At 40.3% G+C, this 25,050-nt stretch overlaps 1 protein-coding gene across 2 annotated transcripts in view; it reads left to right on the forward strand.

Annotated features, from left to right (window-relative positions):
* Nucleotides 1-25,050, forward strand: part of efl1 (elongation factor like GTPase 1) — a 50,193-nt gene that overhangs the window by 17,890 nt on the left and 7,253 nt on the right. For both annotated transcript variants that reach the window (XM_028402176.1, XM_028402177.1), the window contains exons 13-17: nucleotides 1,598-1,764; nucleotides 2,173-2,336; nucleotides 3,198-3,333; nucleotides 19,013-19,144; nucleotides 19,295-19,442. In XM_028402176.1, coding sequence (XP_028257977.1) covers nucleotides 1,598-1,764; nucleotides 2,173-2,336; nucleotides 3,198-3,333; nucleotides 19,013-19,144; nucleotides 19,295-19,442 — 747 coding nt within the window. The remainder of the gene's footprint in view (nucleotides 1-1,597; nucleotides 1,765-2,172; nucleotides 2,337-3,197; nucleotides 3,334-19,012; nucleotides 19,145-19,294; nucleotides 19,443-25,050) is intronic.

The following is a 25,050-nucleotide window of genomic DNA, read 5'->3' on the forward strand; positions in this document are numbered from 1 at the left end:
AAGTGACTTAAATTAGATTTTAGTTTTTAATACCTTTTTAGAACGTGTTCCAACTTTTCTGTAAATGGGGTTTGAACTGCAAGCCTGCAAATATCAAAAAGAATACAACCAATGTTGAATTTAGTGTTTCAGACAGAATGGAAGGACAAAAACCTTTAGCCATAATAATGATTTGTGTGTTTCACAGACAGCTTCAATATCAGTTCATTGTTTAATTTTCCAGCACACTTTTTCCCTCTGTCCTCGCAATGTTAAAAAGTCTACTTGTGGTTGCGATTGCCCAGCTCCAGTGTTTGGAAGCTATTACTTCATAACCACAGTGGGCGAGGCCAGAAACCAAGTCCTGGCATTCCCATGATCACCAATGAGCGACTGATTTAACCTCTGATGGGAAGCCTGAAGGCCTGTGTGTGTGTGTATTACGCAGAGTTTGTTTGTTTAGCCTAGAACTGCTCAAACACCTACAGCAAATATCACGTAGAATTGACAGCTTTCACTTCAACATCTGTCTGCAGTTGGTTTGTTTGTCTTTTTGGATTCGGATAAATAATGTGAGCTTCCATGAGAGCGCTGACTCATGCAGTTTGAAGCTGTAAGTCAGAAGTTATTTGTTCTTAAGGCCAGGCCATCATCCAGTGGGGTTTGCTCTTTTGTGGTTTCCTCTTAGAATCCTGAATTCAGGCTTTGGCCCCATTTATATCCAATTTATGCTAAAGAGAGGTGCAATCAGTCTCAGTCAGCCGACAGGCCTGCTGCTGTTGTCAGGGGCAAATTATGGGCTTTTTTAAGTGGTTTGTCATCATGGAACTGAACTCTGCGCTGGATGCCGTCACTCAGGCCTATTGTGAGCAGCTGTGTTGCTATAGTCACTGTGGTCTTTTTGAAGAGGGCATGCATACGCATACATACACTTACACTCTAACCACACAGACTGCAGTAGATACACACAAACACAGGTCATGTGGCAAACCTAATGCAGGGATAATTATGTTCTGTTTTTACAGCTCACACCTGAACTTGAGTTCACCTTAAAATGGCAGTGCTAGTCAGACTGCTTCTGTATGTCTGTGAACAGTTACTAAAACATTGGTCATACAACTGCAGTATGTAAAACATACAGCATGTTCAAAATATAATATCCCCATTATTTTTTATTTTTTATTTTTTTGCTTTGATGTGTTTATATGATGATAGTGGGTTTTAGTTTTAGGAAAACATAACTTCAGATGAACAACAACATAACTTTTTTGCCATAATGTGCCCTAATGTTTACACAAATTTGAAAACAGAACCTTAATTTTTTCTAAATAAATAATGACACTAAAAAAGTTATACTGTATGTACATACAGTACATACATGCATCTTGTCATATTAATTGGTTGTAGTGGCCTAATACTATAACCCAGTACGATCAGATGATCTTGCAAAGTCTACTTTCATTTGTGTTTCTGTAATAAACCGTACTGGGCTGGTTTAATATTATTCAACTCCTTTTGGCTAATTGCAGATGCATAGAAGAATCAAACATAGAATTTAAAGAGGGGTACTAACTTTTGAATATCACCATAGTGACAATAGAATCTTCTATTTGTTTAGGCCATTGACCCAGGATGAGATTGCTCAGCGCAGGGAGCTGGCAAGACAGAGACACGCTGACAGGATGGCAGCTGAACAGACAGGAGCAGAGAACAACAAAGAGCCCACACACTCAACACACTCGGAGAACCTACCACAGGACGGACAACCTGCAGGACTTAGCACAGGTAAGCTCATCTGCTGTGGACTTTTATCTCCTCCATTAAACATGAGCACTTCTATTTAATCCATCATAAACACACATCCCCACTAGGTGTTCAGTTAGAGGGCTTTGTTTGGTGTTCCTAATTAAGACAGTTTGATGCTACTGCCCATCTTGACCCCATGGGTATATTCTTTGCTCTGTGCACACAGACATGATTAGCTCCTGCTAACACACATTAGCATTTGTTATTCCACTTTTTCTCGCTGGTGTAAGGCTGCCTCTGACATTCCTGCCTTCCTCTATTTTAATCAGAGTTCTATGGACTCTTCCTGCCTGAACACAAAGGCAGATTTAAGGTCCAACGGTCTCTGGTTGCTTGTCTACTTGGTGACCACAATGATCAATTGTTTGTTTGTTTTTTCTCTTTCAGCTAAGATGGAGAATTTGACCCTGAAAGACTCAAAACCAGCAGACGAAGAGGAGCCGAAAGAGGTCTTCATAGCATTTGCCCGGGTCTACAGTGGTGTGGTCAAAAAGGGACAGAGAGTGTTTGTACTGGGACCAAAGTATGACCCCACCCATGGCCTGAGCATGGTAACCTCACCGTCATGACATCTGCCCCACACATTTTTCTAAATCAATTATGCTTTACCAACTTACAGTCAGCTATAACAATGTGAGCACTGACATGCGGTGAATAACACTGATTATCTGGTTAAAATGGCACCTGTCACTGGGTGGATGTATTAGGCAGCAAATGAACATTTTCTCCTTATAGCTAATGTCTTAGAAGCAGAATTAGCAATTAGATGAAAAGCTGTCCAAGGAAAGAGGAGGTAAACCAATGACAGGGTCATGGGTGGCCAAGACTCACTGATGCACATGGGGAGTGAAGGCTTACCAAACAGATGAGTTAATGTGTCTGTGTAGGTGCAGACCAGTCAGAGTAATAAGCAGGTGGCCGTGATGTCATGGCTGATAAGTTATTTACAGTTTGGCTCAGCTGCGAAGTATGTGTTCTATTAGAATTTAGATACTCTTTGGTATCTTTCACATGATCAAAGGATGCCACAATATCGGGTTTTCACTATATATATATATATATATATATATATATATATATATATATATATATATATATATATATATATATATATATATATATATATATATATATATATATATACAAAATACTACAAAATCTCAGTAAATCCAAAAATCACTCTCTGATCCTGCAAATAAATTGTGAAAAATGCTAAATCAGACAATAAGAGAAATATCACTGCAATGTTTTTACATACAATTCCCTCATAACATTGCATAATATCATCACTAATATCTGTATGTAATACGTGGCTGTATTACCAACATTATACTGTCATTTACACTGTATATCTGCTGAGCTACCTATAAGTGCAGCACTTATGTCTCGTTGCTTTCCATGCTTTCTGTCAGCTGCCTGAGGGATACAGTGCTTCAGACTGTGTGTCTGATGTTCCTCATCTGTCCTGTTGTACCATGGAGAGCCTGTTCCTCCTGATGGGAAGAGAGCTGGAGGAGCTGGAAGAAGTCCCTGCAGGAAATGTCCTGGGTAAATATGTCTGTTTCTGTGAAATCTATTGCACAAAGTTGGAGTTGGAGTCTAATCAATATTAAATAAGGCGGAAAGTCTGTGGCCTTTGACATGATTAACACTGCGAAAAAAGTTATAGGCGTGCAGTTTCTGAATGAAAGCTTTAACCATCATGTTTCGCCTTATGTGTCAGCCTTCAGATTACACTTAAACAGCTCATATAATATGTAGCCTTCTGTTTTTTTCTTTTTGTTTGTCAACCACTAAAATGTACTCATTTGTCCTGTCATTTTGTAATTATTTCTTAATCATTAGCTCGCTCACTAACTAGGTTGATACAGCCCCTTAAGCCCACTGAGACCATACCAAAGGTGCTTCTTATTCTTTTCTTTTTCTTCTCTTCCTCCTCCTCGTGTTTATCCTCGTCCTCATTGTTCTTTCCTTTTTTTCTTATTATTATCTTCCCTCTTTTTCTTCACTCAGCATATTTTTGCAATGACTTAAAATACCAATAGCCGGCATGTTTCTCTTCTGCTTGTGTCTTAACAACATTATCCATATTATTATTGTTATTAGTATTATTCATATTATTATTAACTAACTACTAACTAGTAGTATTTGGTTAACCGTCTGACACTTAAATAGCATCACCACCCTAAGAAAATGACATCAAATTGTACTGAAATGTCAGCATGTATTGTGACTAAAGATACTGATACTGAACATATGTTTGTCTTCTGCACGTCTCCCTCCTAAAACCAGCATTCTACTCCCACATCATCAATCACTGTCAGTGAGAAGGCTTCCCTCTTCCAAACACCTTATCCATTTGACTAAACATTACAGATGTGCAGAGTATTTATCCAAAAACCTCACATCATTTCTGTGTCTGCATTCCTGGTTTCAGTCTGCTGACAGATTTCCATTCAACACATTTACTATCACCTGTATTCTCTGAAAAAAAACGTATGGATGACCTGCTTAGCTGGACACACATTACACCTAATTAAATGATTTTTGCGCTCTCTGCAAGCCCCAGCCTCAGTAGACACTAACTATGTAATGATAAATGTTCTGTGGTCAACCTGATGTAGCTCAAAGTCTATTTTATAAATAGTATTATAGCGTTAATATGTATTTATATTGTATTTTTTTACCCTTTGACCTGCTGATGCCTATATAACAGGTGTGTGTGTGTGTCATTGTGTATGCTCATACAGGCTGGTTGTTACTTGAAAGTTGAAAACCTGACATGAATGTTTCTGGGCACTTTGAGCTACCAGAACAGAAGACTGACCTATGTGAATCCTCCTGTGAGACTGTAATGAATTATGAATCAGGCATGCATTAGGATATTGACATCCAGTCATCAGTTGGTATTGACATGGGGCAGGCTGTACACCAGCAAGGCATTATCAATAAGACAGTCTGCCCTTGAGTGGGCAGTTAATGTGTTTGGGAGTGGCCTGCAGATAAAGCCTTATTAAATGAGACTGAGTCAGACTTCTCGGCTCTTTTAAGTACCACTGATTGTCGCTTACGGATATTATAATCCTGACTTGATTGCATATAGAAGTAAAAAAAATTAGAAGCTACCAAAGTACAAAAATGAGGCTTCTTTTACAATATATTTGCTGTGTTGGCGTGGCTGTGTTTTAACCAGCAAACTGCATTCATGTTTTACATTGACAAGTCCTCTTCATGTAAACTTTTTGCGTCACATGTAGAGTATATGAAATGTAAAAAAGCCACACAGGTGTCGTATGGTCCAAGCATTTGACAAGCATTAGATAGACCGCTAGCTTTGTCAGTGCCTAACTGATATCAATATGTACAAAACCGGGCTGTGTAGAATAGAGGTCTTTATTGTCATTGTTCAATAATGAAAGAGATTTCATTATTCAGCTACCTCTGAAAGTATAAAAACACAATAGCATAAACATTGTGATCCACACCAAAACACCCATTTATTTAGGTGATGTGAGAAATCAGTAGTTGTTTGTTCGCATTCTGCCTGCACAGAATGAAGGATTATGGGAATTCAATCAAAGATGAGGCTACAGAAACACTCTTCCAGGCAGTCCTGCATCCTTCAGTGATGATGTCTTGCACATGTTGAGTCCTGATTGGTTTAAAGAATGCCATAAAATAAATAAACAAACACAAAGGCAAGAAGCATTCCAGAAAAAACAGGAATTACAGACAATAGCTGTGTAGCATACACATGCTCTGTGGTTGTTCCACATTTGTTGATTGTGTCACCAAATGACACGAGTTACAACATGTAGACATGCATCTATGAATTCATAGAAAAAAAAATGTATCTCCCCATTAATGGTGCCTTTGCTCACACTCCGCAGTAGGTGATACACCTAAAGGTGTTTTCCTTTATGCTCATGATACTGTAACACATAGTCTTCCTGTTTCCACTGGGATAACATTACATTCCATTAAGAAGCTTGATGACTAAGCAGAAAGTTGGACTGGCAGGCAGGGTGGAAACCATTTCTGCCCTTCGATCCGCCAAAACCCATTTTGACTTTTGTGTGTATGTGTGTGTGTGTGGTTGGGCCATGTGGGAGCCATCATTTCTGTCCTGTTAGTGGACTGTGGGCAGGGGAGGAAGTTGCCAGTGTGTAAACCCCACCAGGCTTGGCCTTGATTAGACTCCCATTATTATCTGACGGCTGGAGCAAGTAATTGGATAAAGAGAGAACCACGCACACAAAACTTTCGCACACTAATACACACACAAAGCAGCATTTGATGTGGAAAACATCATTTTCTTGTTAACCACATGATGGCACACCGCACAGACTGCATGACAAAGCGCTATGTTTGTCTTTGTGTGTCTGCAGTCAGTGTATCATCCGAGTGCATGTGGGAGTGAGACCCCCCTACACGAGGGCTGTTTTAAATGAATAACATGCACACATACACATACACAGGCAGACAGACAAAGGAAAGGCAGCTGCTGTACTGTAAGCACTGCCCTCCTCTGTTTCCTGCCAGCTGTTGGAAACAGCAGCCTCAGGAAATGAAGGCCTCCCATCATGTTGCAGCTCACTCTTCTATCCTACCTGCAGCTTCAGTCAGGCAATAAACAAGGTTTTCCATTCCGGGTTTTAAAAATATTGTCTCCTATTTACGTGGTTTCATTAAATGCCAGAAACATGGAGACCGAGAAAGGGGGGAAAAAAAGGATTGTAATTCTCATGAATATCAGAGAAAAGTCACTGAATTCTTACTTTCTTAGGTCTGGAAAAGTAATGAAAAGAAATGTATGAATCAGTTAAAATTAGCTTTTAGGTTTGTGATCATGTTAAATGGAATCTTTGCTAATTTGGAAGCAGTTTTGATTTATAAGAATGTTTTGTTTTTCTGTGCATTAACCTTACTGATAAGTGGTTTTCTTAAGGCTATACAATAGATTAGTCTCAAACTCTTAAATTCTTCTCAGACTTTTCATGCGTAAATGCTCTTTTCACAGTTAACCCTAGCTCTGAGTTCTACAAGTATTTAAGTGATATCCAATTACAAACATGCAAGATTTTTTTAGACTGTATTTCTTGGTGCAACACTATGTTTCAGGTTTTAAAAACCCATTTGACTGTTCAATTTTTGTAGTTTAAGTAGGTTTCTTTGTTTGATATAGGCCAACAATTTGACATAACTTATGTTGAACTTAAACATATTAATCATTGCAGTAAGTATACAGTTGAGGGCTCTTATCAATTTGCTTAGTTAAATCCAGTCGGTGATATATTTTGCAGGGCAGTATATAGTCATGTAAATCCATAGGTGGTAGTTGTTTAAAGGTAGGGTAGGAGATTTTGAAAGCTCAGTGAGAGTCAGCCAGATTTGGAAAGTAAACACACGCCCCTTTCTCTCAGAGCTCCCCCCGAAGCCACGCCTCCAATCACATGGACGCGCATTACATGAAGATAAGCTGCAGTCTGTGACTTCAGCCATCATGCACGTACCTCTCTGGAGCAGGAAGAGAGTGACGACCCTCCGCGCAGGGTCGTTCCAGAGGATTGGCTGATGTTTTTAGTGTTGTATAGCTTTCACAGATGATTCATATTCTTCGTTAATGTGAAACTGCCAAACTAATCGGTTGTTATCGGATTGTAAAGAGAAGTTACTCTAATTTAACAAAAAGTGCATCAGAATGAAATCTCCTACTCTACCTTTAGGTGTTAACTAATAATGTGTCAAATTCGTAGCTGCAGCAGTTGACTACAAAACAGCTGGAACACAGTCGAATCCATTTTGCAGGTTTCAAACTACATGCTTGATAGTCCAATCCAATCAGGTCTCTGTGAGCAAATACATGGCTGGTATGGATTTGTCAAGCATCCTCAGCAGCTTTTGTGTTCTCTGTAATTTGTTGATTTGATTGATTAAAGTTGCTTAGCAGTAGACAGTGACTGACAGATCAATACATTCACCTCATAGGTATTCTGTAGAAGCACCTCTCTGTTGTGACCACCCCAGATGGTTCTGTGTAATAGGTTAGGCAGCAACCCCTTTTATGCTTTTGGATTTCCGCTCTTTGGTCATTGAGCCATTGTTCTGGAACAATGTCCTCTCTACACCACCACATTTCATTTGAAATGAAACACCAAGATGTGACACAGCTACCTCTGGAGGAGGTAACTGTGTCATTGTCGAAGTCTACAGTCAGAGAAAGATTTAAGAATGTAAACACAGAGGCTGCGAGCACTGGTCACTTAACCAGATGAACTGGTACCAGAATGAAGACAGGAGTCAAGGTTACAGGTATCAGCTCAACCTTATCAGAATATTATATCTCAAGAGTCTGGGCAGAAATAAATGCGGGCTTGTATGTGATAATTGTAGTCTGAGGGAAATTACGGTACAGAGGGCAGTAGAGCTTTAAGAAGCACCTTTACATTTTGGCAAGGACAGATGTGTGTTGATTGTTTTTTTCCCCGTTGGGTAAGTTTGTCTTTGCTAACAAAAAGAATCAATTATAAATAAATTGGTAGAGCCTGGGTAAGTTTGGTTTGCTTGGTCCCCAATAAATGTACTGATGTAGTGAAACTAGCACAGCCATTGAAAGTCTACCTTCACAAAAGTCCTTTGTTTAGCTCTCCTCAGTGTTTTCCATTAGTACCGTACACCCAGCCAACGCTAGGATTTATCTGTGATTGCAGCTGAGAGAAAGTACACAGCCAGCTCGATGGTGTTTGATGGTGAGCTTACTAAGGCCAACGGTTTGTCACAGGGGTTAAAGACGTGGGCAGCATCAAACTCTAATCATCAGGACCTAATGGAAAGCAGCTGTCTGACGAGACACAGCCACAGCCCGTCATCCAAGTCAATCCTCAGGGAGGGAAAAAAGACTGAGAAAAACGAGTCTGAGTGAAATGAATGATGCTGATTCAACACTGGGCGACTTTATGAAAACATTTGTTTTGCATTAGGCTTCTCTCTCTCTGCATGCCAGCGGTGACTAGCGACCCAGATCTTTAACAGAACGCACCGACTGAATGATTTTACTGATGTCAACCACACCAGGGGTGACGGCAGAGGCCAGCTGGGTTCATCTGACACCGGCTCCCGCTGTGTTCCACCTCAGATTATGTAAAGCATACCCCCCAGTCCATCTTCATAAAGAGTCATTTTGCTTTTTAATCTTCTCTTCCAGAAATCTAGCTTTGTCACAATGAAAACCATGTTTACCTGGGGCATAAAACTGGAAGGGGTTTCATTGTAAAAACCGATATTGTTATTGCCGTATGCAGATGATTAGAAGTTTGATTTCTAAAGTAAACATGTGCTGTCACACACATTTATTTTTGGTCTGTGGTGGAAGCCAGGGAAACTTTTTCTCAGACCGAGATCAGTATAAATGAGGTATTTTTAGATACGCTCAAAAATGCGCACACACATGAGATTTGGAAGACATGCTAAACAAACGGTTCAGAGAAATTTTCCAATATGAAAATTCCAAACCCATTGTTCATAGCAAACATAAAATTTGACTTAAAAAGTTATGCTCTCTGCAGGACAAACTTGTATTCAGGTACACTATATGACCAAACGTAAATGGACGCCATGTGCAACTTCAGCATACCGTTTTTATGAGGGAACTCTCAGTGCTGCAGCTAATGATTGTTTGGATTTCCTGTCCTGACTTCAATGCCACCCAATGCCTTCCCTCAACGTCCTTTACCAGACTTTCTATTGCTTATTTGGCTGGAGAGGGCCAGCTGACACATATGGGTGTCCACATACTTTTGTTCGTATGTTGATCTGATTGGTAAAAGGTAGCCTGTGATTGACAGTGACAGATGGTTCTTCCAGTCACCACTATCTTTTGAGAGCGCTGCTGCTTTCCAGAACTATTTTCTGCCAGATGTTTCTGAGTAAGAAAACATCTGGTGCCTCAGTTCAGGACAAACCCACATTTGAATGTATTTGAAGGGGTGCATGCCGCCTCACTTAATGGCATATAAAGGTCCAACAGTGAAGTTGTTAAAGTTCTTCTAACTTCCATGCAGATAGACATTTATTGATGCCTGAAACTGATTTACTACACACAATATTAAAAGGATGCCTGCAGCCCACGCAAGATCCCACAGCTATTGAGTCATTTTGGAAAAGTCCCCCCCAAAAAAGCATCTGTTTATGAAAAATCCATCAACAACTGATGATGACATATCACATTCTTGAAAGGCAGATGAGTGTGTTGCATCAGTTTGATCATATTAACCCATCTACGTGTTTGCTTTGGTGCGAACCCGGAGAAAACCTCTCTGCATGTGGATCCTGAACGTCCATACAGCACTCAGAGTTTTCTGATGCTCCTGACTCATCCTCGTCCTTGACACAGTTTTCAGTCTCAGCCAAGCCCTGCTGGGATCCCACAGCCATGAAGCGTTCTCCACCTCATCAGTCCTCCACTCTCCCCTCGGAAATTTATTGACCACCTCCTCCCTCCAAACCCCTCCTCTCCTCTCCTCTGCTTATTTCTCCTCCACTGCATTTTTCTTCACTGCCTATCCCTGTCTAGGTCTGGTCTCCCCTCCACCTCTCTCTCTCTCTCTCTCTCTCATCTCGTTGATCTAGATATTTTTTTCACATCCTGAAATGTATTCTCAGGTTATGAAGGTCACATAAATAAGTCTGCTAGTCTGATTTAGCAAATATGTATCTAGGAAGAGAATCCTCTAGTTCTTTTTCTACCCTATGCAAACAGTCTGGTCTCAGGTTCAGGTTGGAGTTCCAGGGGGGCAGTACCAATGGATGGAGAATAAACTCCCTCTGGACACATTTGGATAGACATAAAAACCAATCAGATAAAGAAAGCATGTAACATAGGTGACAACCAACAAAATGGATGAAACAGCGTGCAGTGGGGTATGTACACCATAAAATGACTGCAGTCCGTTTTGCTATAAAAACTTGAAAATCTGAGGTGTAGCAATTCTGCAAATATTTTTGAACAAGGCAAACTGCAAGTCGATAGGGTTTGTACCGAGTGGAACTGACCACTTCTTCTGATGTGGTTCTTCCTGAATCGTGTAGTATGTCAAGCTTTGAGAACTGTTGATTCAGACAGGATTTTGAGCTGGAAGTTTATTATCAGAATGACTTTTATGTGTATTTACAGTGAAAGATGATCTAAGAGAAATGTGAAACTGCAACCTTTGACTACTTCTAAAGCAGTTTTCTAAAGCCAGTGTGGAAAGTTTACCCCAGAGGGAAAAATAATGTACGTGTATGTAAAATGTTTGCAAAACAGAAGCTTCATAATAGTTGTGGCCGGTAGGACATTAACAACAGATAGCCAGCAGGTTCAATGTAAGAACACAGGGTTTGACACAGACACTGGAAAATACAAAATGACCTGTTTCTGTTTTGATGTGGAAAAAGACCAACCACTATGTGATTTTCTATTATATCATTTACAAATGATTGTGCCTGGATGTTGTTCTCACAAGCTAGAATCTCACAGCTGTCGCTTGTTATTGTCTCTCAAGTGTCTTTTGATGTTCATGGGAATGGAGTTAGGTTCTTCTTTGAGAAGACTAATGGATTACACTCGAGAACAGTGACACATCTGTGGACAGGATATGATGGATTTTTTAGACACTGTCATTGTAAATCTTTAGGTTGAATCTTTAGCTTTTCGTTGTGCAATCAAGGCTTTGTTGTGGTGTTACTGTGCACTGTGCACATACTACTTGGGTTATGACCAAAAAAGTCAAAGAAAGAAAGAAATGCAAAAAAACATATTTCCACATTCTGGGCCTGGTCTGCAGCAGAAAATAATAATAACTTTATATTATTTCACTTTTCAAAACTCACAGTTACAAAGTGCTTTTCAATAAAAACTAAAAGTAAAAATCAATGAGTAATTAGCTAAAATGCAATAAAATTCAATAAAATAAAAAGATTGATAAAATAAAACCGGATTAATAAAATAAAACAGGATTAATAAAATAAAACAGGATTAATAAAATAAAACAGGATTAATAAAATAAAACAGGATGCCCCCGAAGTGTTTTGAGTGTGTTTTCAGAGCTCCTGTGGGGTGAAACCAAGTCAGTCTTGACCTACTAGGCTTAAAGGCCATGTTTGCTGGTGTTTGCTGGTGTTGGAAAAGTGTTGTTCAAATAATTCTCATTTGTTAGTAGGTCTGCTTGCATTAGTCGTGTCTGTCAAAGTGTTTCTCACTTATTACTTCTGCTTATCATGTAAGAAAAACAGCCTAGGTGGGTCAGCCCTAAGAATTTTGAGCTAAAAAGTCAGTGGCCTAAATAGACATCCAGGAGAGAAGGAGAAAGTATGTGTGGGCATGTGTGTGTTGAGAGGAGAGGGCAGAGGGGAGGGACTCCTCCTCTGGCAGGTAGCTGTCCCCAACCCCACCCCCAGAGTTTGGCCGCTAACCTACATTTCCTGCTCACCTTCATTGTTTCACCTGTACAGCGGCGACCTGATCTTCAGCTCTGATCCAGGTCCTGCCTGACCTCATCCCACAGCATCACAGACATCTCTCTGCCATTCCATTCTCCTCTTCTCCATTGTTCTGTACGAGAGCTGCTGGCAGCCTGCCCTCATTCTTTGTCTGAGCCATGCGGTGCAGGCATGCTGACAGATTTGAACACAGCCAATAGATGGCGTATGTGAGGAGTGAAAATGAGTGGGTGATTCACTTCTAACACTCCAGACAAAGAGCGCAGAGAAACAAAGGCTGTAACAGACCCAGATGAAGTTACACAGAGCAGGGACAGCTCTGCTATAGTGATAATGTCTCACCAAATCTGATTACTGCCCATTACTGATTATTCAGACCTGCCTTTAGCAGTTTAAGGCAATGATGGTAAGAGAAACCAGCAGTGTAACCATGGGATGAAGGAAAGAGGCACGCCTGTCATCCCCTTCTAATGGGTCCCTAATTCGGTGGTCTATGGAGAGAGACAAATAATTGTTTGATCTCGTTTGAGTTGCACTATGGATTCCATATATGATAATACATAATCATTTTACAAATTCTAAGTCACATTTTGTTACAAATATGTAAAGAAATGTTTAATTTGTTTGCATTGTGGACCACATCTTTCAATGCACACAATTTATCTTTAGAATCAGACATCATATGTGTATAGTTCAAATACAGGCAAAGAGGTGAGCTGAGGTGAGCAATAAGCCTGCAGTGTTGGACATTTTTGCCTTTATTTTCTGTCTGCTTTTCCTACCTTCTGACCTGCTTCTTCGCCATCATCCTCGAGCCTTCCTCTGCTAAAAACACTATATAAAGGATTACATAGAGGGAATCATGTCATTGTGTATGGCAACAGGTCTCAAAAGCTCTGCACAAAAGAAACTTAAGGCAACTATAGGCATGTCAGAATATACCTTTTTTTCTTTTCTTTTCATTCAAGCTCTATTGAAAATATATATATATAAAAAATGTGCTTTATGAAGCCAGCAGTCGCCCTGACATTTCAGCCTACACTGTTAAGAATACATCTATGAGTCATGCGTCTGTCTTGCCAGAGCTGAAGAGGAAATACATTTGAATGTAGACTGGCTGTAACTGAAGAGAAGTCTAAGATCTCTGTGGAGTGGCTTTTTTCAGCCTTTAAATAGCTGTGGGCCTGATTCCCTCTGGTATAATAGCATAGAAATCAACAAACATCTAATCGTTCCACTGAGGCGGAAAATGCAGACATTTTAATAGCACTGAGATGAATGACGGGCCCCTTGTATTACACTAAGGAATAACAGGAAGTTTCTCCCCACGGACCTGATCAGCTCTCCTCCTCTAATTATTTACTTTTAATGTACCTGCACATGTTAAAGTAGTCTGTTCATCAAAGATGTGGTGAAAACTTTTTGATACATGGAGTTTAGTACAATGTATTTACACCTTGTGAGGGACGAATGTTCCACACAGTTTGTCATTTGCCACATATTCTTGGCAGAAATACAGTATTGTTGAAACAAGATAATACATAGGGTTCTGACTTAACTGTGTCATAGAGAGCAGCAGTAGACTGAAAAGGCTGGTGGGGCCAGCTGAGGGGTTCATAGCATCAATTCCCAATAACTTGATGAACAAGAAAGCTAGTGCACAGATTCCATTTTGTTAGGCTGACTATATAGCTATATGTCCTGTTGTGTAAGGAGGACAGGTCTGTAAACTTTAGAATGGGTTGAAAACATTGCCTTTGCCACCCAGACTCGGTGAGGTTGGCGAACGAGTGTTGTGATGTCAAACTGTACAAGTACACTTGTCTAGAAATGACACTGGTTTGCTCCATGCAGGAACATCCTACAGGCGTATCAGCTAAGCAGCATGCAATTTGAATCGTGGTATCCTGGAGACGAGCTAATCAAGGTGACAGGGCATCTTGTTTAAAACACATGCAAAACACTCCAGGTCATGCCCTGAGCAGAAGTCCGCAGCTTCTATTCAGAGTGAAACAATAAACATCACCTAAGCTACAGGTGACTCATTTGTCACAGTGCAACTTTTACAGCAGGACCCTCTGTAATTAGGCTTATTTGGAGCCTAAAACGCAGGGAGACTGGGGGCATTATATTTGTCAGTGCTCATGCGTCAGCTTTCAAAAAGCAAAAAGGTGACTGGTGTGAATGCATGAGCTGTTTTGTTCTTTGCCCAGGCATGCATCACACACTGTTGACGTATGTCATGCCACCAGCCCCCTTACCATCTCACAGATCCTGGTTGAGTCATGAGAAAGGTGTTCAGTCAGTCACAGGGGAGACCTTTAAAAGTGCTACCATATACCCCACACACACACACACATACACATACAGACCAGGGTGTGTTATTGAAATGTTGGATAATTAAGTATGAATAGTTATTTTCACCTTGACTATATTTAACCAGAAATCTACACTGTGTTGTTTCAAGAAAATGAGAGAGGTGATCATTTTCATACATTTATTTTCTAAGAATATCTATCCAATAAAAAGAGCTTTCTACCTGTGGCTGTAACTATGCTACACCAGCTCCACATCTAGAAACGATCCTGTATGAACAGGGCTTCAGTGTCTTCCACTGATTATTTAAATGCTGCCACTGGCTGCCTGTACAAATGCAAATCAGTGCACACGTTTAGAAAATGTACATACACACACATAAAGCAGATCAAAGAGAAGATAAAAAGATAAAAACACAGTTACTGTAACTGAGAAGTTTGAAATGCACCTGTGGTGATGCTTTAGTCCGAGTTAGTGAGCACAGCTCTGACAGTCACAGAGGAGTTATAGAGTCTGATGGCGGACGGCAGGAATGACTTCCTGTCCCGTTCCTTAGAGCAGCAGGGCAGCAGGAGTCTGTTGCTGAAGCTGCTTCTCAGTCTGTCCACAGTGTTGTGGAGAGGGTGGGAGGGATTGTCCATGTCCATTTATGCTATAGTTGTCTGAATAACTGTTATGTTACATAAAGGACACCTATTGAGTTAGTTTTTATTACACATTTTTTAGCCGGTGCAATCTATATTCCGGAAAATACAGTACTCAAATGTGTAAATCCCTGCACCCCACTAGCAAGTTAAGCAGTTCTGAAACATTCCATGATAGTTAAGCTTGATTGTTTAGTATAGGTGCCTGTAATTCTAGTACCAACATGACTTCCTTCTTAATTTGTAAAAAATGGCAAATGTATCCAAATTTATTGTGTTATTATTTTTAGATCACCCAGCAGCAGTAATACAGTAAAGTGTATTATTTGGCCAGCAGTGCAGCTCCCCATCACTGCCGATGCAGTTAAAATATGCTCATATCTAGACTACATGCACACATGCAACAAACAACACGCACACACACGCACACTTGGCTCTTTGAAGCATAAGTGGGACTTTCCAGTGCAAGGGAAATTCCATAGGATGTTAAAAGGAGCAGCATTTCCAAGGCTCTGGCCTTGTACTTAATAAAACACAATCCACACTGAACATTTAACAATTTCCAGCCCCACATCATATTTATTGCTTTTCAGTCTGCTGTTTTTTTCCACTGCTGCAGCACTTCTCAAAAGCATTTTTTTCCTAAGGTGACAAAAAGTAGAACTTAATTCATGCCATAAGTCTGGTTCAGCTGTGCCTCCTGAGGATGACAGACTTCCTGTATTACATCCATGTATAAGTCAGTCCCACTTCCTCTTCTTTCCTAAGCTGCAGCTCTCTCAAACAATGATGAAGAAATCACATTTTTTTAAAGTCAGGCTTGGGTGTTCGTGGTGCTGGATGTCACCATCCATACATACATGTACACCTGATGTCTGCAACAGTATTGTTTTCTTTCTGAAGAAGCCCCCCTGCCATAGTGGCTTCTCTGTGTCGTACATAGTAACATTTTTTTGAAGTTTAACCTTCAAAACCTCAAAAGGTCTTGAAGCACATGCTTATATAAATACAATAAAATCCCTTAGTGTTTCCAATGTTCCTCAAATGCACGTGTCATTAGTTTTCATCAGAAAGTACAAACAAATCTCCACTTGTCATTGCAGCTACACAGCCGTGATTATCACTTGTGATCAGCAGTCACATGACTTGGCTGATCTGCAGGATTTCTGCACTTGATGTTTGGAATGAGTAAAAACTGGCTTGCAGAGGCTGCAAAAACACTAAATGTAAATATAAATATATTTAAGGTGGAGCTGCTATTTTTTTTTCACTTGCATGTGAGCAGTAGGTCATACGGATCCCACTTTATTAACATTTTTTGGAATCTCTTGAAATCTCTTGACTTGTTACAGTGAATATTGAACCTATGGTGTCTACAATGTGTTTAGATATCTGAACTGACTGCATAGAGAACCAATGTTATGGTGCCAATTTCATTGATCCAAAACTTTACATGTGATAAGAAGTAAGGCATAAGCATAGACTGTATACAACTATGGATAGGTTTCTGAGGAGTCATTTTGATTCTCTGTGAGAAGCTCTGACCAACACCATGCTGGCAGCAATAGTGCTGTGGATCCAATGGGACCCTAATTCTATATGAATGAATGGAGAGATAAGTTATTTCTTGAGTTGTACTTTCGATTACACATATTTTAAGGATCATTTTTTTGCAAAACTGTGTCAGACAGACACAGAGATAGATAGAAGTATTTGAAATGTGTATATGCTGCCTCGATGTCTATGTCACGGAGGTAGACAACCATTCTTTTTTTTCAGTATTAAAATCCCATGGGTTCCAGAAAGGACATGTGTAGTTGTCACAAATTCAGAATCTATTACATTTTTACCAGACATTACACATATTTGTTTCTCTTGTAAAGCTGGACATTTTAACATGGAGTTTTATTAAGACCGACTCAGTGCCTAGAGGCTGCAGAGGGGAACTGCAATTGTTAGCACTTCAGCGTGGGCTTCATTTCTTAGCCACAGAGGTTGTTGCTTGAGAATTACAAATTGATTTCTCAGGAGTAATAAAAATAGTAATATTAGTGAAAATGATTAAATTAAGGGATCAACTTTTTGAAACCACATGATCCTGTATGTATCTCTGTCTCTGCTTTCATGCAGTACATCCTCTCAGTTTTCATTACATCATTCAGTCCTGTGCGGTGGGAAAGGATGGGGAAAATCATCTTTATATAAGCAGAGTCACAGCCAACTGTCTTTGTGGTTGGAGGAAATGTCTTTAGGCTTGAATCATTCCGAGCTCCGCAGTTGGACGTAACAGAGTGTGTGTGAGCAATTCAAATATGTTGCTGGCATCCGATTTAAAATGAGCATATGTTTTTCTAAAGACAAGAAAATGTCGGTTTCAGTATTTAATGTGTTGTCTTTGCACTATTTTCAGTGTAGAATAATAATTTGCAAGCCCCTCTTAAAAAGGTTTTAACTGTAGTTAAGAGTATGAAATGACATTCACTAAGAAAAGCATCTGTAGAATGATGTGATCCACTTATCCAAACTTGGATTTCTACTTGATTGAACTTTTCCTTTGGTGCAGGAGTTATGTCATGTTGGCTTGTGGCCATGCTTTACCCTGAACTTGTGAACGTGTGTGTATGTATGTTTCACATCTTGCTTTGTCAAGACCTGCATTGTTTTTCAAGCTGCTGCACTCAGATGAAGTCTGTTGAATGTCTGCAGCAGCAGTTTTAGGCTGGATGGGATCATTCTTTTCCATCTTTTATTGTTCTTTGTTGGATCGGAAGGCCTCTGGGGATCAAGCCACCTTCGAGTAATTACAGTATCAAGTTACATAAGGAGCAGCCAACAAAGTCCTGCAAGCCAGCCAGCTCTTAGCCTTGTGTGTCTATGTGTGCATGCCCTGTGCACAGACACACACAGTGTGGTTATGAAACCTGCAATGTATAAAAGTCTATGTAGGTCTAGCTGGTGTTATGATTTTCATCTTCACTGTGAGAATTGGAAAAGTCTTTTAAAAAAATCTACCGGACAAAAACAGGGAGGAAAATGCAAGCAAACAAGCAGCAAGTGTTCAACAGTGTAGCTCTGCACTTTGTTCTTCACATTTGTATCAGGAGTTTTGTTAGAACAAGTGTCTCAAGTGCAGTTACTCAAGTGGCCACACACATCACCAATTCCACACTTAAATATTTATTTATTACTTGTCTCTCGTGCACTTTAAAGTGCTTAATATTCAACTGATAACCTCAGAGTGTTGAGGTGAGCTTTAAAATTCTTATATTACCAACAAACGTATATGTACTGAGCCAGTGGCCTGGCCAACCATATGCTCCTGTGTCTACTGAAAATCCTCCTGTTAAATGGGTCTGGAATCCCTCCCATCACAACCAGCTTCACTCAGTACAAACCCTATCATACAAATTGTTTATCTAAAATGGGTCGGGCTTTATGTGATGACTTGCTTTGTTAAAGAAATACTTACAGAATTGCTAATAACACCTGGTTGTAAGTCTATCTAAATTCATCCAGAGGCAGTTTATTTTGCATCCATTGGTACTGCCCCCTGAAAACCTTCCTCTAATCCACGGACTAATTCTTTTTATAGAGTAGAAAAAGAATTAGGATGGCTAGCCAGGCTACCGAGTCAGGATTATTGATTTGTTCAGGTTATAGCTTTTTGGAAACATTAAAGGAGTTGCCATAACAATATGCACTCCTGTTCCTCTTGTATATGGCAGCTCTGGGACACATTTAAAGATGATGCAGTTGATTGTTGTTGTTCTAATTCTGTCTTCTTCCAGGTATCGGAGGACTGGAGGAGTATGTCCTGAAGTCCGCCACCCTGTCCACTGCACCTGCCTGCCCGCCCTTCACCCCGCTCAACTTTGAGGCCACACCTATTGTTCGGGTGGCCATAGAACCCAAACATCCAAGTAAATCCTGCAGCAAATGCATACATAAACCCTCGTATAGTTGGGATCAGTCAGTCACAAAAACTAACCATTTGTGTTTCTTCACACTGAATATTATGACTAATGAACTGTTAATACAGATGAATCTCCACTTGATTTGTTTTGTGTTAGGTGAGATGCCAAAGCTGGTGCGTGGGATGCGGTTGCTAAACCAGGCAGATCCCTGTGCTGAGGTTCTGATCCAAGAAACAGGAGAGCATGTTTTGGTCACTGCTGGTGAGGTTCATTTGCAGCGCTGCCTGGACGACCTCAGAGACAGGTCAGTACTGCTACTGTTAAAAAACAGTGTATTCATGTAGTGATTATAGACAGTACATAGTAATGAAGGAAGCTCAAGTCCTTCTGAGAGGCCCTGACTGTTGTTGCCTAAACTCCTAATACAGGCAAAGAGGTGGAGCATGAGTGGAGCATTCACTTTGCACTATATTTCAGCATCTTCCTGTCAGTTAAAGCATATTATGTATCATTTGTAAGTCCTAATACAAATAACACAAGTAAGTTATAAAAAGGAAAGAAGTTCCCAGAGTTTGTCGCGTGATAGGGATGGAACAAGCACCGTTATTATGTGACTATCATCAAATATTGATCTCTTTCTATGGACTGGATGCTGTCAGCTGCTTAGAGAAACAATGTGAGAGTACTGACAGCAGATAGGAGGACAGCAAAACTTTTTTACGTAGTAGTAGTAGTTCTGTAGTGGAAGTTACATGGTGTCTACATGGTGAAAAAGAAGGCAGAGTGGACGTTTGTATGGACATGATATGGTTTTTTATAATATTGTATACTACACTGAGAAGTATTTAAGGATGCAGATGTTACTGCTGAGTCTATTGTTGCCACATTTATACCGTTCTACTGCATATTTCACACACTCACAGTGCGCTCCACAGAAACAAGTTTGATCAAAGTTAAATCAAATCATAATTTTCCTTTAGACATAATGGCTGCCATGCTTTACAGGTCAAAAGGAGAGGGACCGTAAATGTATAAGCAATCAATCATACACTCTAACAGTACACCATACAGATAGTGTGTGTACAGTAATAGGTCAGACATTTACACATACATTTTGAAAAGCATATATTCAGATCTTTAGTGTTGCTGTATTTATTCATTTATTCAAGACAGTAAGCCGTGTCTGTTCATTCAGCTCAGCAGGGAATGGAAATCAATCAGTTCATAGAAAATCAGAGGAGCCACTTTTCAGGCATAGCTGTTGAGATGATAATAAACCCAGTGTGTTTCATATTAAGCTGTGTTCAAAGTCGTGTGTATGTTGATTTTTCTGCCAGTGCTCATATTGGAAGTGACTCACATGTGAAATCGAGCTGTGATCCCTTATTGATTTAACCTACTGTACCACTTTACCCAAATACCAAGCTTCCACTGTCAGACAGATGTCCTCACATTTGTCTCTAGAACACTCTGGTATACAGAGGAGTTCATGGTCCACTCAATGACTGCAAGGTGTCCAGATCCTGTAGCTGTAAAACAAGTCCAGATCATCAGTCCTCAGTGTGTATGAGGTGTTTCATGCTGTGTTTGGTTTTCAGCAGACATGCTGGTGATCATTAAGACCAAACATCTCCACTGTGGTCTCATCTGTCCATAGGACATTGTTCCACAAGTGTTGTTCTTTGTTCAGATGCAGTTTAGTGAACCTCAGTCCTGCTTCCATGTGCTTTTTAGACAGAAGAGTCTTTCTCCTGGTAACAAACAAACACACTGTACTTGTTCAGTTGTGCTGTCACATTAACACTGAGCATGCTCAGTGAGGTCTGTAGGCTCTGACATGTAGCTCTTGGGTTTTTTTGTATTTCTCTGATCTTGGGCTGAATTAGCTGGGACGTCCACTCCTGTGAAGACTGACAGCTGTCTTGAATGTTTCCACTTGTGAATAATCTTTCTCTCTGTAGAATGTTGAACTCCAAATAGTTTGAAATGGTTTTATAAGTCTTTCAGATTGATGTGCAGCAACAGCTGCTTCTCTAACACCATGGTTTGTGTCTTTCTCTCTTGTCATTGTGTTAACACACACCTGAATGTTCCAAACTGTCAAAACATCTGTTTTTATGGAGGTCTGTACACCTGCTGATGATCAGTTCATCAAGGACTGATCATCAGCAGCACCTGCTGCAGCTCACACAATTACATCCTATGGTATCTTACTAAGTTTTACTACAATCTGATAATTTTATTGTATTTTACAACATGGCTCCAAGTCCCAAAACGTTGACGACATATTCAAAGTTCATTTTGTAAGCAGTGTCTTACTGATATACTTACTGACAAATATAACTATACTTCAGATCTCTTTCCCTTTCCCTGTCTGTGATGATCAGCATACCTTTTCGGCACACCTGTCCACTTGCCTCCGGGTGTGCAGCATCATGTTGATGGACTCTCCTGTTAGCCAGTAGCAGCCCAAAGGGCTGTCTGTACAAAGCGTGGCTGCTGCAACATGTTCTATCAATTTGTGATATCATTTGTGATAGAACAAGGACCAGTCTGTATTTGACTTTACTTACAGACCTGTCTTCTCTTGATCCTGCATAAACATGCAACTTCATCATAACTGCATGATAAGTGATGTATTGTTTTCATTGTGCTGTTCCTAGTGTTCAGCTACATGTGAAATGTTCTCATCCTTTGGCCAGACAGCATTCACAGCTGTTTGGCAAACTCCAGGTGCTCTGTGTGTGACTTTCACTCAGCAGCGACTTCCATCTAGCCACTTTACCATGTAGGTCTGAGTACTCCAGAGAGGAACGTCAGGCTCTCCTGTTCCTGCAGAGGCACTCTCAGGCTATCATGAGTGCTCACTGGCTTCATCACTGATAATGCTGCTTCTGTATTTATGCTCAGCCATTCGTGCAGTTACATTACAGCAAATATGGTCAGAGAGCTTTTACAGTAGGGGGCTTTATGGGGGTTGGGTTGGTTATGCTGGGTGGAAAACGTTTTTGTCCACCTGCCATTGAGCCAGCAGGCATCCTTTCCTGGAGCAGGTGCAGCTCTACACCAGTAACTTCCCTGATGACAGAGCTCCTAACCCTATCTCAGATGGGACTCGGCATCTTTCTTTATCACAGCGGACCTTAGCAGAACCTGCATTACTGTGGACACCGCACCAGTCCATTTGTCAGCACCCCCATTCACTGGTGACCTAAAATACTTCTTACCTCACGCAGTTTCTTGTCCTCAATCCTGAGAGGGCATTTCACTCTTTTCTAACTTAAGACCAACTTAGAGACGGTGATTGTCATCCCCACTGCTTCACACTTGGCTGCAAATTGTTCCAATAGGAGCTGGAGGTCTCAGCTCAATGAGGCAAACAGGACCCCATAATCCACACAAAAGCTCAGATGTGAATCTGTGGCCCACAAACTGCACTTCACTCCTTGGCTGTGCTGAGAACAGTTAATACCAGCCATCTTCTTGTAATAAGATTAAATATTCAAGTGCGATATTTTAGATTATTTTTTATTATTATTATATTTTAGTATGGATTCTACATAGTGCTACATAAATAAGCAAACAATTTTGACAGTAAACTCCTAGACCATTCTATGTGACAATCCATCTTCAGCATAAGGTTAGGTAAGTTTCAATATTAGCATCACCATCATTTATGATTGACTGTAAACAGGTAATACCCATACACTAACTCTAGCAGTTTGAATGGTTCTTTTGTTACAAAATGATATGTCTGATCGGTCAGAGTGGCAATATTTAGTGCTGTTTCTCACTGTTATAGAGGTAATCATAGGATCAGTTGTTTTTATGAATAGTATTACCTCTCCACAGTTGTGACACCCCACTTGACTCCTGCACATATCCTAGTCATACTACCCTCCTTTGTCTTCGGTCAAAAATGCAATAATTTAATATGGATCCTGCTCTGGATAATGCTCTAGAAAGTATGAATGGTGGTTTTATTTATGGTAGTTTTTCCCCCTTTCATTACACCACCAGTTGCAAAATAGCATGTGTGTTGATGAAAAACTCTATTATTATTGTACTTATATTTGCATGATGCTCCTGCTGAGATTTCTACATGTTTTCATAATGAAGTGGTTTTTCTCTATATATTGGAGCATGGCTATGTTATTTATGTGCAGACAGTCTGCACATTTGCTTTGTGTGTACACCTCATCACGTTTGAAGATAAGGCCCTCTTCAGTGTGATTTCTGAGGTTTACATTGAATAAACAGAGGTGTGACTCTATTGAATACTTGCCATTGGTGTGAGCATGGTGTTTTATAAACACCATGCATGGAATGTGATGATAAACACCTAACTATATAATGCATCTTATCATAAGAATTGTAGTCAATACCTTAATCTCATTGTGTCATAATAAAAATGGATTAGACTAGTTTGCAGTTGTTTTGCTATTCATTCAATAATATATGTTTTTCACAGAGTTAATTGGCTCTTTTTTGCTGTCTGAGACAAGATTTGTGAGTAAGTCTCTGTCAGTGTGAAATGGATTAGGATTCCTCTCTGCTGTGTTGCACTGTGTTCGAGGGATTCCAGCAAAGGAAAAGAGGCCATGTGTAGTGCTGCTGCTATGTTTAGAGCCAGGCCAGACAGCTTGGGACAAAGGGGATGGCAAAGGAGGACAGGGACCGGCCAGCCGCCTGGCTCCTTAGCTCAGCAGAAGGCTGATTGGCCGGATGGGCACCTTGGCAACTAGATGATTGGCCTATGTTTTGGTTCATTGGCTTGTGGCTGGCTGGTGGTGTGACTGGATGGCTAGTCCGTATACAGGCTGTCTGGCTAACTAGCTGCTAGACTAGACATTGGCGTGTGACATCGCTGGCGGACGGCCTGACCAGCAGCGTGTTACACTCAGAATGAGGTCAGCACTGCTCTGCCACTTGAGCGAACACAAGACTGTGACATCACAAGGGATTGGCACTTCTCCCCCTCTCTCTCTCTCTCTCTCTCTCATCAGAAGTGGGTCAGGTGCCAAGTAATCAGAGGCTGTTATGTTAATCAGTGCTCACGTATGCAGCTGATTGGTAAATCACCTGCATGTGGACTATTTAGTTTGTGATTTCAACAGTCTATTTCTGTTTGTTTTGTATGTGCTCTGTTTTCTGTCCATAATTTGGAAAAAATAGTTTTAGCTGGAATACTATTTACAATAACATTGAATAGCAATACAATAGCGTTAGGGTTAAAGTTATGATTGGCTTTGCTTAGGGACAACACAAAGTGGGAATTAATCACTCATTAATGTTATGTAAAATGATTAAAATGTTTATTTGTCATGGATAAAAAAAAAATTCAATCTTGTTGATGAATACAGAAGACTGTTATGTCAGCCATGTCTACTGCAGATAACTGGATTAGATGAGGGTGCATTTCCTCTGTCTATGTTTGTAAGTAATGCTGTCTCAGCCACCTTAACTCAGACATTTTGTTTTGGAATGACCCAGTGACCCCTGGGCCAACCAAGCAGCATCTGTGCTGTTCAGTAAAGCCTATAATACAGAGTGGCAGTTTAATCAGTGTGTGTTGCTCCAGCCAACATGTTGTGTTTTCCATACACATGAGATTAAAGGTTAGCAGGACACATCTCTTGTAGTAAACTGTTTGGAGTAAGACAGGCATCAGGCCCACTGGACAGAAGGAATAAGCACATTGTAGTGATTGTTTCCTCCTGAATCCACAGTTGATGTTCTATTTCAACTGCAGCATGGTGTATATATGGCTGACTGAAACTTCTGTGCTTGTTGTAGTGATAGAATGCAGTGTGTCACTCAGAGCAACAGTGTGGTCAGATAATGTGTTTCAATTAAGCACTGTGACATAAAAATAAAAATATTCTGGTTTAAAAATATTCATTGTTTCAAGC

This window comes from Parambassis ranga, chromosome 3, assembly GCF_900634625.1.
Source record: "Parambassis ranga chromosome 3, fParRan2.1, whole genome shotgun sequence".
Taxonomy (NCBI): Eukaryota; Metazoa; Chordata; class Actinopteri; family Ambassidae; genus Parambassis; species Parambassis ranga.